The sequence below is a fragment of the Mchenga conophoros genome, linkage group LG3 (assembly GCF_057382185.1).
Source record: "Mchenga conophoros isolate Kocher_MC1m ecotype Shallow Benthic linkage group LG3, M_conophoros_male_GT1.1, whole genome shotgun sequence".
NCBI lineage: Eukaryota > Metazoa > Chordata > Actinopteri > Cichliformes > Cichlidae > Mchenga > Mchenga conophoros.
This window is the reverse complement of record NC_140528.1, coordinates 16,683,471-16,699,782: the sequence shown is the minus strand read 5'-3', so window position 1 is coordinate 16,699,782 and position 16,312 is coordinate 16,683,471. Positions and strand designations below refer to the sequence as shown.

General features: G+C 41.2%; 2 protein-coding genes across 2 annotated transcripts in view; both read right to left on the bottom strand.

The window, feature by feature from the left end:
* LOC146577475 (NACHT, LRR and PYD domains-containing protein 12-like) overlaps window positions 1-16,312 on the bottom strand; it is a 320,541-nt gene that overhangs the window by 263,969 nt on the left and 40,260 nt on the right. The window contains exon 6 of the mRNA XM_085267663.1: window positions 1,398-1,574. Within this exon, the coding sequence (XP_085123789.1) occupies window positions 1,398-1,574 (177 nt within the window). The remainder of the gene's footprint in view (window positions 1-1,397; window positions 1,575-16,312) is intronic.
* LOC146577477 (protein NLRC3-like) lies at window positions 4,019-6,578 on the bottom strand. The gene is made up of 3 exons (XM_085254452.1): window positions 6,564-6,578; window positions 5,935-6,163; window positions 4,019-5,793 (listed from the first exon to the last, which is right to left on the bottom strand). The coding sequence occupies exons 1-3, from the start codon at window positions 6,564-6,566 to the stop codon at window positions 4,019-4,021; spliced, it is 2,007 nt and encodes a 668-aa protein (XP_085110578.1). The 5' UTR covers window positions 6,567-6,578.

Genomic DNA, 16,312 nt, shown 5'->3' with positions numbered 1-16,312 from the left:
TGTATGAGAGTCCAGTTATTACTCAATATTTATGGATGATGTTCTTTCAGTGTTGCACTTTGTAGACGCTCCCTGAGCCTCACAGCCAGCTGCACATGGACCAGCTGACATTACCCAGCATTAGAGGCGGGTGTAAAAAAATGGATTTTCCTATTTAAATGGTTTTAATTTGAATAAAGCGATGTTGATTCATTCAATCCTGAATCGATTTTTAATATAAATGTATTTTGCCAGAATCTCAGGTTAAAGCTCCCAAAAGTATTTCAACAACAAGCAAACAGATAAAACAGTAAATGAGAGCAGCTAAACACACAAAGATGGAAACACAGAGCGTGGATCGTTCACTCGACGGCACGTACACGGACACGCCGTCGGGGCTGAAAGTGGACAGCTCACAGATCCTGAAGCTGCAGGTTTCATCTGTCTCCAACCAAAACTGACTGAACCAGCAGCAGAAGAAGATCCAAACTACGCTTTATGTTTGATGAACATCGTCATGAATTCTCTCCGACTTTGACGTTTACTTCCTGCACAGCTCTCTCTTTCTCTCAGTGTACTTCAAGAACAGTTTACCTTCAAAAATCTGTTTCCTGCATTATTCACTGCTTATTACGCACCAGTCTGCTGTTGTGTTCACTGCTGTCGGCCTCCGAAAACAAAGCCTCATTTCTGCTGTTCAATACTGAAGAAATTTAAACCTTTTAAAATGATGACAGATTACAAACACTCAACTGTGTCTGTAATCAAACCTCTGTAACTTTGCTTCCCTTCAGCAGCATCAGCTCATGTTCACATGTTGATTCATGGTTTGCTTCATTTTTTGATGGACTGCAGAATATTTTGAAGGTTATCTGCTATAAAAAGCCAGAACAGGAAAATCTGCTTCATGTGTTTCTGTTTGATCCTCAGTGACTTTGACACAAAGGCCTCTGCTGTGATGATCACACCTCTGATCAAGTCTCACAGTGTCAGCTTTGTTTTTATACATATGGATATGTGCTGATAAATGATCAGAATTATAATATTTCCCACTGTCTGCTGTGTGCCGTGACCTTTGACCTGCTAAAGACAGTCAGCTGTGGATTATTCATTGTTGTGTCTGATACTTAGAACTGTGAGGAAGAACACTACACAGTTAATCAGGGACCCCTCTCTCTGAATCAGGAAAGGTGGGCAGGCCGCGTGTGGGCCGCGGGCCATACGTTGAGTCTCACTGTTTGAAATGTGAACATTGTTCTGCTGCAGTCAATGGACTAAACCAGAGAAGAAGAAAACAGACTTTACCATGAAGATCCTCAGTGTGGATCAGTATAATATCAGCCTGATGTCTGCAGTTTAGTGTCAGCACAACTTTCACATCATATTCATCTCAGCACAACTAAAACATGCTGACTGACCTCAGAGTTTCAAGTCCACATCCTGGACTCTCCAGGAAACCACACAGATGCTTCACTCCTGAATCCTGCAGCTTGTTGTTGGAGCTCAGGTCCAGCTCTCTCAGATGGGAGGGGTTGGACTTCAGTGCTGCTGCCAGATAATCACAGCTGATCTCTGACAAACCACAGTCCTTCAATCTGTATAAAGAATGAAAGATGTAAGTTTATTAGACAAAGTGTGAGCTTGAAATCATTCAGTGTTTCATCATCTGTTCAGAGCTGAAGAAGGTTCAGAATGTAGAAGTTTAGAAAATGGAAACTCCAAACAGCTGAAGCCAACAGGAAGCAGCTTCAAACAAACACAACAAGAGAAAAAACTGAATGTTTCACATTAAAGTCGTACATTTATCATAAAAACAGGACAAAGACTTGAAAAAGTCGTGTTTTTCCTTCCAGGAACCACAAGGCTTCACTTTTAAAGGTGAAGTGTGAAAGAAATGCACATATTTGAAGTCCAACACCTTTTTCCAGTCACATTATTAAAGCAGACAAACTACAAGCTCATTTTCATTCCAACAAGTCATCTTCTGACCTGGACTAACAACACTGGTCTCTATGTGCAGCTGGCTGTGAGACCAGTGCTCAGGGAGCGTCTACAAAGTGCAACACTGAAAGAACATCACACACTCATTTGCTTCCATCATCCAACCTGAAGAGGAAACAGAGACGCCTCCCCTTCAAAGTAAAAGCTGCTCCTTTTGGACACAGTATCAAAGAAAGTCTACAGTATAACATAGAAAAGACAGAACAAAGTTTTGGTTGTTTTTAAATTGTGCAGAAATGAAACTACACTAAGCTCAATTATGTGACAGACATTTCATCCCATGTCAGTTTGGCCTCATCCTGGGCCGGATTATCCAGCACACACTCTGACCACAGGCCCAGGGGCCACGCACAGCTGGGCTCCATCCAAGAGACAGGAAGCAAACCAACACAATAATAAAAAGCACCATGTGATCTTCTCACATCTTCAAGACAAACATAGTAAAAACATGAGCATATTTGTTTCCTGATAAAATGATGTGACAGGTAGAACAGAGTAAAGTGGTGGTGTTACAGCCTTTCTCCCCTCTGCTGCCGAGGCTGTTAGTCTCTCCCAAACTCAGCTACAGGACTTCCAAATGAATGAAAGCAGCAGAAGTGGCTTTACAAATGAAAGAGGAAGAGGAGAAGAAGAGGAGAGGGAGGCCACCCTGACCATCACTCCAGCTGAAAACATCACACTTCCATTAAAGTTGGTGAGAAAATGTTGAGCAGGATGAGCTGCTGGCTAATCTGGAGGCTGTAGCAGCAGCTCACAGTCACAGTGGATTTCCACTCATGAAAAAGCTCTGGCTGCTTCATTTCTCATCTCATATCAGAGACTTTAATGCTTCACTGAAGCTGTACTGTGATGCTTCCATATCCCAGTGAGGCCTCCATAATGATTTCAGCTGTACACACACTGTGTGCCCTGTATGGCTCAAAGTCTCTGCAGCCTGTTTTTATCTGCTATCATCAGATCTTCATCATCCTCATTCACATCCCTCACACACTCTACAGCCTCATCAGCACTGACTTCATCTTCACTGACTGATGGAGCACAACATGAACCTGTGGAGGCTGAAACACTGTCCTGTCAAACATCTCCCCGTCACCACTCCACTTCTGTCAGCCTTTAAATGAACCCTGCTCAAGTCTGTCACTTCTGTTTGGAGCCAAAAGAGGTTAAAGATTATGCCACTACATTCTTGTCTAGAAAATATTAAAAGTGTATTTGGTGACACACAAAAAAGGGTAAAGTTTAAGTATAGTTTGGGTCCACACATGTCCAAACCCTGGTGTGTAGGCCTACTTAGTATTGAGAAAAGCCCACTAAAAGAACGCCCACCAGACCAAAGCAATGGTTTTGACTTGATCAGCATTAACCCCGCCCCCTGACTTTGATGGGTGAAGCTGACAAATAAAATGTATTTATGAACACCGATGCAGGGCCAGGAGTAGCAACGGGAATTAAATAAATACATCATTAAATAATTCATTAAATGTGTCAGTAAAATAATTAAAATAGAAAACAAACCAATAATTGATTAAATATGTAATTAACTAATTTGAATTGTACATAAATAAATAATGAATTATCTTAAATGAAATTAACCGATAATTCATTATCAATATATTTTTTACAATTAATTATGTACATTTTTAATTAATTACTGAAATAAATAATTCATTAGTGATGTATTCATTTAATAAACCATAAAATTATTGCTAGTTTACTCAAAATAAATTTAAGACATCAATATTAAAGGTTAAATTATGATAATGAATACATGCAACTATAACTGATGACGTAAGAATTTGGATTTTTTAAGCTAAAGCGAAGGTGCTGACTCACTTGGCATGTTACCCTCAAATCCTCCCTAATAACAAGAACATAATTACACTTTAGCCACAAGAGGGCAGCAGCATTAATACAAGTCACATGTATATAAAGGTACAGTGATTATATTACAGTGATTTTGACAAAAACAAAACAGAAGTTGATGGCAGTGTGTTTTCCATAACAAACCAACCAAATTAAATAATAAAAACTTTATAACTTACAGAGCTTTTTTAGAGGCTTTGACCACTGGCAGCAGCCTCAGAAGAGCCTCCTCTGAAGCAAAGTATTTCTTCAGGTCAAACACATCCAGATCTTTTTCTGATGACAGTAAGATGAAGACCAGAGCTGACCACTGAGCAAGAGACAGTTTATCTGTGGAGAGACGTCCTGAACTCAGGGACTGTTGGATCTCCTCCACTAGAGAACGATCATTCAGTTCATTCAGACAGTGAAACAGATTGATGCTTTTCTCTGCAGACAGATTCTCACTGAGCTTCTCTTTGATGTACTGAACTGCTTCTTGATTGCTCTTTGAGCTACTTCCTGTCTGTGTCATCAGGCCTTGCAAACGAGTTTGATTAGTCTTCAGACCCAAGAGAAAACGAAGGAACAAGTCCAGGTGTCCATTGGGGCTCTGTAAGGCCTTGTCAACAGCACACTGGTAGAAGTATTTCTCTGTCTGAGAGCTTGTTTGTTGCTCTTCCAGCAGATTGAGTCCAGAGTTGATGAAGGTCAGGTGGACATGAAGAGCAGCCAGAAACTCCTGAACACTGAGATGAACAAAGCAGAACACCTTGTCCTGGTACAGTTGTTTCTCCTCTTTAAAGATCTGTGTGAACACTCCTGAGTACACTGAGGCTGCTCTGATATTGATGCCACACTCTGTCAGGTCTGGTTCAAAGAAGATCAGGTTTCCTTTCTGCAGCTGATCAAAAGCCAGTTTTCCCAGTGACTCAATCATCTTCCTGCTCTCTGGACTCCAGTGTGGATCTGTCTCAGCTCCTCCATCATATTTGATCCTCTTGACTTTGGCCTGAACCACCAGGAAGTGGATGTACATCTCAGTCAGGGTGTTGGGCAGCTCTCCTCCCTCTCTGGTTTCCAGCACATCCTCCAGAACTGTAGCAGTGATCCAGCAGAAGACTGGGATGTGACACATGATGTGGAGGCTTCGAGCTTTCTTGATGTGGGAGATGATCCTGCTGGCCTGCTCCTCATCTCTGAATCTCTTCCTGAAGTACTCCTCCTTCTGTGGGTCAGTGAACCCTCTGACCTCTGTCACCATGTCGACACACTGAGGAGGGATCTGATTGGCTGCTGCAGGTCGTGTTGTTATCCAAAGGCGAGCAGAAGGGAGCAGGTTCCCTCTGATGAGGTTTGTCAGCAGCTCATCCAATGAGGTGGACTTTCTGGTTTCTGTCAGGATTTTAGTTTTGTTGAAGTCCAAATTAAGTCGACACTCATCCAGACCATCAAGTATGAACACAACCTGGAAGTCTTCAAGTCTGCAGATTCCTGATTCGTTAGTTTGATTAAAGAAGTGATGAACAAGCTCCACCAAGCTGAACTTTTCCTCTTTCAGCACATTCAGCTCTCTGAAAGTGAATGGAAATATGAACTGGATGTCCTGGTTTGCTTTGTCTTCAGCCCAGTCCAGGCTGTATTTCTGTGTTAAGACTGTTTTCCCAATGCCAGCCACTCCCTTTGTCAGCACTGTTCTGATTGGTTCGTCTCTTCCAGGTGAGGCTTTAAAGATGTCTTCTTGTCTGATTGTTGTTTCTGGTCTGTCTGGTTTCCTGGATGCTGTTTCAATCTGTCTGACCTCATGTTCCTCATTGACCTCTGCAGTCCCTCCCTCTGTGATGTAGAGCTCTGTGTAGATCTGATTCAGGAGGGTTGGGCTTCCTGCTTTAGCGATCCCCTCAAACACACACTGGAACTTCTTCTTCAGTTGGGCTTTAAGTTCACGTTTAGGGAGTGGAGCAAATATTTCTGAAGGTAAGAAATTCAGAAAAAAAGATTATACAATAAATATCACAGCCTTTCAGTACCCTGAAAGGATGAATGTCTATTGGTCCATTTCTTGAGCTATTAGGAAAGATCAATATTCAGTCTTTAGAGAAATTCTCTTACTGCTGTGCAGATGGTCAGCCATCTCATGCTGCTTAAGTCTCCTCAAGAAGTGGAGTGTGATCTTCAGAAATGCTTCTCTGCAGCTCTTTCTTTCATCTTCATCCTCACCTTCAAACATCTCCTCATCCTCCATCTGGCTCTTTAAAGTTTCTGGGTGATCTGGACTCAGAAGCTTCTGGATCTTCTTCAGCTCGTTCTTCACAAACATGGTGATGTTGTCCTCCAGCCGCTGGAAAAGAAGACTATATGAATTACCCAGTGGTAAATGGACTGGTTCTTATATAGCTCTCTTTGATACTCTGTGCACACAAAGCATTTTATATAACATGCCTCATTCAACCAAGCACATTGTTCTATGCTTAAATACTTTCTTTCACACTCTGATGGATGCATCAGAGGGCAGCTTGGGTTTAGTACGTTACCCAGTACATTTGCCAGCCAGGGTTTGATTCACAAACCTTCTGACTAGTAGCTGACCTGCTCACCTCCTGAGCTACAGTCACCCCAATCTGACTGAAATCATGGAGCCCAAACTCTGATTTATGTTGGACACACTGACAATGCTCTGGTCCACAAAGTGCAGCATAGAGGTGACTGAAAAGAACAAATGTAAATGTAATACTACAAACCATAACCACAGAGTCCAGGTGTGTTTGATGTTGCTGTGCAGACTGACCAGTGGAAACCTCTGCTCTCTGCTGGTCCACTCTGTGGAGGAGTAATGTATAATTAGCTCATGTTATGTCTGTCCACACACAGACACAAGCTAAAGGTCCATGAAGTGATGTTTGGATGGGTTCAGTCAATCAGATGACTGTCATGGTGGAGCTTTGCTAGTCCTGCTGATCCCACTGAGAATTAACATCTCAGTTTCCAGATGTCTGTAGTTTTCTGCTCAGTTTCTTTAGTCCCAACAGCTCTTACCATCTCCTGCATAAAGCTTTCCCTCCATGCTCAGATGCCCTGGAACAAGGTGCTCTCTTTATATCAGTGACTGGTTTAAAGTGCCAACTTGCAGTGCTCGCCAAACTTTGTGTCAGCAAAAGTAGTTCTAATGTTTCTTACATTTATTATATTTTTTACATTTTTACACACACAAATCAATGAACGCAAAAACATAAACTTTTCAGATATTTTGTTTTACAATGTTACAAAACTCAGTTCACAACTACACAGTCTGATTTACAAGTACAAAATATTGATGACCACAGTTTGAGCCGATGTATGTCCCGAGTCTGTGGACTCAGTGGTTTGTTTTGATTGTTCTTGTCTTTTGTTACAATTTCATTCTGATTAAGATTTTCTAGTTCTGAGGTTTTGGTTTCTGTGTTCCCTCTGTACTGTATTAGTATTGTGTCTCTGTTCACTTCCTTTATTTATTTTGACAGTGCCATGTCCTACGTTAGTGTGTCTACTTTTGCTTCCCCTTGTCTGGTTATGTCCAATTAATCCTGCTGTGTCTCCCTTTTCTCATTCCCTGATGGCTCTTTTGTGTATATGAGCCCTTTGTTTTCTCCTGCTTGTTGCTGGTTCGTCTGTGTTATCTCCCCGTGTCTCCGTTTAAGGTTTCAGGTTAGTTTTTTAGTTCTTTCAGTAGAGGTTATCTTAGCTTCTGCACAGGCCATCTCCACTGCACTTCACCGTTTCAATAAAGCTCACTCACTTCACAGCAGTGTCGGCATCTTGGGTCCTTTATTAAATTCAACATGGCTCGCCCCGCTAGCCGTGACATAAGATGTGAAAACAATATCCAAAAAACATGAGGGACAAACAGGGAATAGTTTTAAGGTGCAGGGCCAACAAACTGAGTCTAGCCATGAACTCAGAGTTGATTGAATTAGCATTTTGAATTGGCTGATCTGAGTTACTTCAATCAAGTCTATGTTCACTTTGAGTTAAGACTATACGTGATTAATGTCAAAGAAAAAAGCCATCACCAGCAACTCATTCTGATTTAGCAGGTTTTCAAATCTAAGCGGTACCCATCCCTAGCTGGCTGTAGTTTAACCTTTACTTAAAAAGCATCCCTAGACCCAGCTGTCTTAGCTAATTATAGGCCGATCTCCAACCTGACAATCCTTGAAAGAGTAGTTGGGGGGAGACAATCAGAGGGGCAGTGTGATGATCTTAGGTTACAAACTACTGCAGTCAAGTCATTAAGGGAGACGGGATCAAACTGCTCTCAGACAGCTGAGCACACAGGAGAAAGACTCAGATCTGAGGCAGCAGTCGGCGAGACAAGAGCCCTAATAGATAGAACCTTGTAGTTAAAAATGCTAAAAAATCATCACAAATACTTGGTGAAGAAATGACTCCGACATTATCACGTGAACGAAGAAAACGATTGAGGACATTAAAAAGTACCTGAGGCCTGTGACTGTTTACTGACACTAAGTTTAAGACAAACTGTGTCTGCAGGTTTTACAGCTTCTTGGTGAGCAGAAAGACAGAAAGTCCTTAAAATCTGTAGAGAAACATACAATCTGTCCTTTTCCCATCTCCTTTCAGCGCGTCTACAATCACGTCTAAGGGAGCGCGTATGTTCATTCAACCACAGCTCTGATAAATGCTGAGCGCACAGAGTCCTGAACGGAGCAATAGAGTCCAAAATATCAGTGCAGGTAGAATGAAGAATGTCCGAAAGGTCCTCAACACTTTAACAGCTGGAGTTCATTATTCCAGAGTCCATAAAGGCAGCAGAAAAAGCGGCGCTGTTAGAGGCGCACGGCTTATCTACCGAGCAGCGCAGCATTACAGTGAACAACACAGGAAAATGATCGGAGATGCCCAACTCAGATATTTCAGTGACGCACACATCCAGCCCGTGGGAAAGCTCCAAGTCTAGTGTGTGACCTTTTTCATGAGTGGGACCAGTAACCCACTGGGTCAAGTTAAGAGAGTCAATAATATTTAAAAAGTCCTTGACCAGAAGTTTAGAGTCACAGCAGACATGGATGTTAAAATCACCAAGGCAGCCTCATCAGAAGACATAGCACACCCAGCTCTATCTGTCCATGAAGCCAGATAACACACACCTATGAGTTAAACTGTAGGAATGTCTTAAAGACATAAAGACCTGGATGGCCGCTAACTTTCTGCTTCTTAATTCAGATCAAACTGAGGTTATTGTACTCGGCCCTGAAAATCTTAGAAATATGGTATCTAAGCAGATTCTTACCCTGGATGGCATTACCTTGGCCTCCAGTAACGCTGTGAGGAACCTTGGAGTCATGACCAGGACATGTCCTTCAATGCACATATTAAACAAATATGTCAGACTGCGTTCTTCCATTTGTGCAACATCTCTAAAGTTAGAAATATCCTGTCTCAGAGTGACGCTGAAAAACTAGTTCATGCATTTATTACTTCCAGGCTGGACGACTGTAATTCATTATTATCAGCATGTCCTAAAAACTCCCTGAAAAGCCTTCAGCTGATCCAAAATGCTGCAGCAAGAGTCCTGACAGGGACTAGAAAGAGAGAGCAGATTTCTCCTTTATTCCCTTCATTGGCTTTCTGTTAAATCCAGAATTCAAAATCCTGCTCCTCACATACAAGGTCTTAAATAATCAGGCCCCATCTTATCTTAATGACCTTGTAGTACCATATCACCCTATCCGGTTGTTCAGTGATGACGCGACGAATCCTACTTCCGGGTCTAAAGTAGTCTGCGTTTAATATAGCTTTTGTGTTGTTAACATGTTTAATGTTATGTATTTTCTTCTATTTGATCTCAAAAAGCTCCTAAAACAGTCAGTGATCACTGTTGACCTCCCTCGGCTTTTATTACCGCTAATCATTTGTTTAAGCTCAGTTTTTAAAACCTTAGGATGTAACTACAGCCCAGCCCATGCAGCAGTATATGAATGACTAACCTCGTATTGTGGATGGATTATCTCAGTTGTTCTCCTGGCTGAAGTTTGGTCCTTTTACAGCATCCTGCCATGTGATTACATTTGTTCCTGACCACCGAGAACACTCACATTAACTTTTTTCGAGTGGAAAAAAAGTTAGCTTGTTTATATTATGCTAACATAGCTGTGTCGCTAGCGGTCACGTAGCACATCATTATATACCTGGTAGAGCAGAACGCTGATCATTTTATTAAAGATGAAAGACTTTAGACAGTTTTTCAACTCTCAGTAATGCCATAGTGATCGTTTGATATATGGACCTGCAGCGGAGTTTAGGCCCAGACACGGCTAGTGACGTCAGACTGAACAACCGGATTAGAGCACTTCGCTCTCACACTGCAGGCCTACTTGTTGTTCCTAGAGTATTTAACAGTAGAATGGGAGGCAGAGCCTTCAGTTTTCAGGCCCCTCTTCTGTGGAACCAGCTTCCAGTTTGGATTCAGGAGACAGACACTATCTCTACTTTCAAGATTAGGCTTCAAACTTTCTTCTTACTTAACGATTAAGTCCCTGTATTCCACCGTTATATGGAAATCAGCCATTATAACTTGTGTCAAATCTACTTGTACCTCACAGTTTTCTAAGCACACAGAGAGCAGTAAAGCTCAGAGCAGCAGCACATCAGACTGTGCAAAAAATCTAGAAGAGAAAATATTTTGACCCTGTCAGGGAAAATATTCTAAAACACTTCTTCAGTAAAGACTCAGAGAAGAGAAAGACACAGAATTCTTGCTAGCAAGGGCAGTCTCAGAGACTCGCACTGAGCTTTGCCCTGGTCTTTATTTTATACTTCAGTGTGTGTGTGTGTGTGTGTGTGTGTGGTCAGAGTGTGACCCCATAAAAAACTTCCCTTAAAATCCAACAGTTCATCTATATGTAAAGAAGCACTTAAACTAAAACAGACATAGCTACGTTAATCCTGCCGTAAAACAATAAAACAAGGTACAAGCTCTCTCATGCTCCCAGGGTGTGGGGGTGCATTCCTGGAGTGCACCCCAAGCCTGCAGCCTGTTAGAGATCACACACAATTAATTATATGCCTCTAAGTATACATGGTTAAACATTTCCTAATACAAATAACTACATGCAGTATTCTACCATATGCAAACTTATATCACTAAAAGATTATACTGACTACTAAATACAATTTTCCATTGACATTCCCGCCATTGACAGACGCATTTCTAAATGATTCTTGTGACCATGCTGCACCACAACACCTGATCTCTGGTTTCCTCACCTCTTCAATCCCACTTTAATACTTGACTAAACTCATTTTCCTGTTTAGGTTTTGAGGCAAAGCCGCCCATCTACAATGCAGGCAACAGCAAATTGAGCTATTTTTTATTCCCTTTGAGTTTTTTCTACTTTTGTGCTACAAAATGTTCAAGCTGATTAAATTTATTAGAATAAAAGTTCAGATAATTTTCTCATATTAATGTTGGAGGTAGAAATTCAGGTAACTTTGCACAAAAACTGGCAGAAATTTCCTTCAAAAATGGAGTTTTTACTTTAATGCTGTGAGTACATTTCAGAGCCTGTACTCTTTTACCTTTACTTGAGTAAAGAAGCTGAATCAGTATTTCAGCTTTAAGAGGGTATTTTAACACAAACATCAGTCCTTCTACTTAAGTATGTTTGACCCTTTGTTTACGCCTAAATTAACTTTACTGTTAACGAGTTTTCATGTTTCTGTAATCCACCAGTGTGCTCATGCTTTTTTCAGTGAAAACATATTTTTAATGATCAAATATAATTATGTTTGTTATTTGTGGAGTTTAAATGTCCTTGACAGAGACAGATGATAATCATTATCCTGCACTGTGCTCTCAGGTTTGGTCGAGCTAGCACAAAGAATGGCTATGTTGAACTTCCTCCTGGGATCTACACTAAGAAGTGAGTCCAACATTAGCAGGGTCTCTTTCTTTTATCTGGATTCACTTTAGCATTCACAGTCACGTGAAGCTTGTTATTAACTCAATAAGTCAACCCAGGGTTTCAGCTGAGCGCTCACATGAAACACATGGTGTTGGCAGCATCTGATCAATCATATTCATGGAGACGTGTATCAGCAACAGAGCAGCTGAGTTTGCAGAAGGAAGTCAAACTAAACCACAGGAACAATATGAGGAGATTACACACATAATAAAATACTAGCAGTAACACAGCTGCTGCAGACAAATCAGTCGTGTGATCGTGTGTGAGAGGAGAAGGACTGTAAAGGAGTTTGGTGTTAAAAGCTCTGTATGAATGTGGGAGACTTTGAAGGGCTTTAAAAAGGCCAATATAAAATAAAAGGCAGCAAAATTGCTGAGTGTGAAAGTCACCAGACTTATCAGACCTCTGTGATTAAGACCTGTAAGAACACCTATTTGTACTTGTTGGCATTATATCAAACACACACGTATATTAAGCCTTTGTTTGAACTCTGGTTGAATTTGTTACTTTCAGACTGTGAAACATCACAGAGGCTGCAGCTGCAGATCTTTTATTCACCTGGAAATTTACTTTAAATGTTAGATGGAAAATGTATTGCTCAGTTTAACCAAAGTAAGAACAAGAATCCATAAACCTTCATAAAGACAAACATCTCCCAGAACATTGAGCTGCTGAAGTGTCACTGAAGGGAAAAACTATTTGTCCTCCTCCATCCAGCAACACCTGAAACACCTGAGTGGAAGCTCCTCCCTACACTGTGTTTGAAGCAAAGCACAAAGGAGACACCTGCTGGAGCAGCTGGAGTCCTACAGACACTCAGCCTCTTCACTACACAAACACCTCCTACAACATCCACTCTTTCCACTCTGACTGCTGTGTTTGTGGAAACACTCCAACACACACCGCTTCACACACCAACATAGAAATGTGTGTGAAAAAGAGCTGAGCTGATATTAAACATGAGGATTTATTCAAAAATACAGAGTCAGGAACAACATCTAGACACACATTACCTCTCAGCAGCAGAAGAACAGCCTTTAAAGTCATCACCAATATCCTTCGAGTCGTTGCTCTTTAAGGAAACACAGCTGGGTTCAGGTCCAGGAGATTCTGGCCTCTTATTGATCCTAAAAGAAAAACAATAAATGTAACAGCTTCATGAGACAGGAAGGAAAAACTGGAAATATTAAATTAAAGACATGATGAACAATCTCATAAAAATAATGTACTTACTCTTTGTCACATAACAGTCTTTTGTTAAAGTTTACAATAACACCCTCGCTTAGTCTTTGCTCTGTACTGCAGTACTTGCACTGGTTTCACTGGACAAGTCTGCATGTGAATCTACAACTGATCTGACATTGTGGCACAAACACAGTAAACAAACACTACGAGCACCTTGTTTCATGTGCAGTGGCTTTCTTCTCATTCTGTTACTGAACACTGTATGAAAAGCCTCTCACTGCCAGCATCCTTCCAGCCCCACGACAACAAGACCAACTCACGTCTTCACAACACCAAGAATTTTTCCCCTTTTCTTTGGAGAAACTGAGAAGCCAATAGGATTGTAGCTCAAACTTGCCCACAGTCCTGCTTCATCACTGCTCACTCCTACCTGTGTTGGTGCTCAGTGGACAGTCATAGCCTGCTGCTAGCATGAATGCTATATGTACTGCTGTGGATGATCAGCAGAAAAAGATGTGGTCAGTTTGACTGTTTGCTGTATTTAAAGTGTTTTTCTCAGTTCATCTGTATTCAAAGTGCATTCGGGGCTTTAGCTGACAGCTCTTTGTGCTAACAAACTAAACTCTCTTAGTTTAAGCCAGCAGACTTTACCAAACACAAAGCCTGCTGCTGCCTCCATGGGTTAGCTTGTGTGACTGGTGTTTACACCAATGAAATCTAAATCACACTAATGTGTCCTCCAAGGTGTTTGGTGGGAGCACTGAGTGAAACATAAGAGCTCTGGTAAAATAACAAACAGGGCTGTGAGAGCAACTGAAGTGATAAAAATACTGTTTAAAGATAAAAAACACTTTGATGTTCTCTCGTCACCTAACAAAGTCCAAACCCTGTGAACTATTTTAGCTTTAATAACTGTGGATTCAGGTATCCTGAACCCATCTTTGGACATTTGTAATTAAATATTTTAAAACTCCATCAGAGACTCCTGATGTGGCTGTTTGGAGAAGGAAAAGAGGGACAAAGTGGAGCGTCGAGCTGAGGCTTCATTCACTGCAAACCTACAGTTATGTTTCCTTATTTCTGCTGTTTGCATGTTCACAGCTGAAATAAAGCTGCCTCTTTGACTTCATCCTGTTGTGTTTGGGTCCAATCCTGCCTGCCACACAGCGCTACAGGACAAAGTCTAAGATTTTTATCTTTTTAATGAATCTTTGGTCATATTTATCCAGGAAAACACAAACATGTAAAGGAGTCATCACAGTTCTCTGACCTCGTTGGTTCAGGTTCACCACTGAACTCTGGAGGATGACCTTTGGACCGGTCACTCCTCACCGACGGACAGCTGGATCCTGCAGACTGTGACCTCTGACCTCTGCAGACACAAACATGTTTTATTCAATGATCAATTCTCTGATAAAGTGATTGAAGCAGCTGTGATCACACAGACTGCAGATAATGCAGCTGTTTCCTGTCAGTAACAGTCCTCTTAGATTAGAGTTCAGCTTTTTACAGGAAAACAAATGTCCCTGAATGGAACAGTGAGACACAGTCTGCCTGTGTGGCTGTGATAGCTGCCGTTAGGAGCGCTCATGTGTTTGCAGTTAGACGAGGAGATGTTACCATCATGGACATGTTAACAAATCCTGCAGCATCACGTGGCACAAACACTTTGTGTTCCTGTCATCTGCAAGCAACAGGAAGTTCATTAATAAAGGCGGGATGGAGACGCGACTGTGATGGTTCTCCTTCATCCAGCTGTTACACACATCTGGGCTCACACGACGAGCCTTTGTCTAATACAGCAGCTGCTCTCTGAACACTTTTCTGAAGAGTTTAATAGTTTAATTATTTATATAGCACATTTAATTACAACAGGAGCGTTGACCAAAGTGCTGTACAAGAACACAACATACACAATAAAACAACTTAGAGTATTAAAAGCAAACACCAAATATAAATTAACAAACAACTCTCATGCTGTATTAAAAGCCAGTAAATAAAAATGCGTTTTAAGATAAGATTTAAAAAGATTGACAGTGGGAGCCTGTCTGATGTGTAGGGGTAAATTATTCCACAGCTTAGGCGCTACGACTGCAAATGCTCGATCACCTCTATGAACCAGCCTCGACCTTGGTACGGCTAAAAGCAAAAGATCACTTGATCTTAGAGCTGGGCGATATGAGATTTTTTCATATCACGATATGTTTTTTTCATTTCAGGCGATAACGATATCTATCACGATATAAGCCAAATAACTATATTTGTAAGATTTAAATGTGCCGTTGCTCACAAGTAAAATGTGAAATAATCAGCAGCTTGTTTTTATTTAAATATTTATTTCCCATAATAAATTCAACAGGGTAGATGTACTTAAGGAACATGAGACTTTTTCAGATAAATAAAAGGCAAATGTTGCAAACTACACAAAAGGCAGCCGCTAAAGCGTTTCAGTTTCAAAATAGAACAAACGAAACAGACTAAATTGTCAATTCCACTTAGAAACAAAATATTAATTCTAAAAATAAATCTTAGTTTGTTTTACAGAAGAACAGACAAAACTGACTAACTTTTGTCAATATCAAATAAACTGAGAACTAAAAGGAAATTCTCAATCTCTCCTTGTTGTATAGCTTAGCTTTTCAAACAGTTTTAACAGTTACTTTAGTCTGACAAAAGCCGAATGACGAATTAGCGCTTCCAGTCAGAGACTGAGGCTACGTCCACACGTACACGGGTATTTTTGAAAACGGAGATTTTCCGTTTTCGTTTTAAAAAATAATCCCGTCCACACATAAAGGCAGAAATGAAGGAAAACGCTGCTATGAACATGCCAAAGCAGCAGGTGGCGCTAGATTCCTAACCGTGCAGAAATATTGGCCAATCAGAAGTCTAGAAGCCTCGGTGGGAAAAAGTAAACAAAGCTGGGGCATAGAAGCAGAACCGAGTCGTATGTGTGGAGGGACAGTAACTGTGTGTATATGTAAGCATTTAAACACTGCAGAGAGTAGAATTAACAGTAACAGTATTGTAGAAATTCATTTCACCGAAACAATAACGTGGCGCACAGTGTGACGCATGCACCAGTTTATTGTATTTGTCAGACTTGAAATAGCCGAAATACCTTCAAACTACGGAACTTCTATGGCTCTTCCGTTCGACAATCTCTCCGGCATTGGAACCATCATCTGTTTTCTCTTCGGTCACGCTCAGTTGATTTTTCTAGTCGGCACACTCATTTCCTCCATTACGCGCTGGCTCCATTACCCGCTGGCTGCTTCCCAAACAAACACACGTGCGGCTTGGCACTTGTGCTGTACGTAACAAGTCACGCGGCGTGACGC

Excerpts from the sequence above, each read along its gene's own strand:
- LOC146577477 (XM_085254452.1), bottom strand. Across the intron at positions 5,794-5,934 it reads GGCTGACCATCTGCACAGCA|AAATATTTGCTCCACTCCCT; the intron begins GTAAGAGAATTT and ends TCTTACCTTCAG.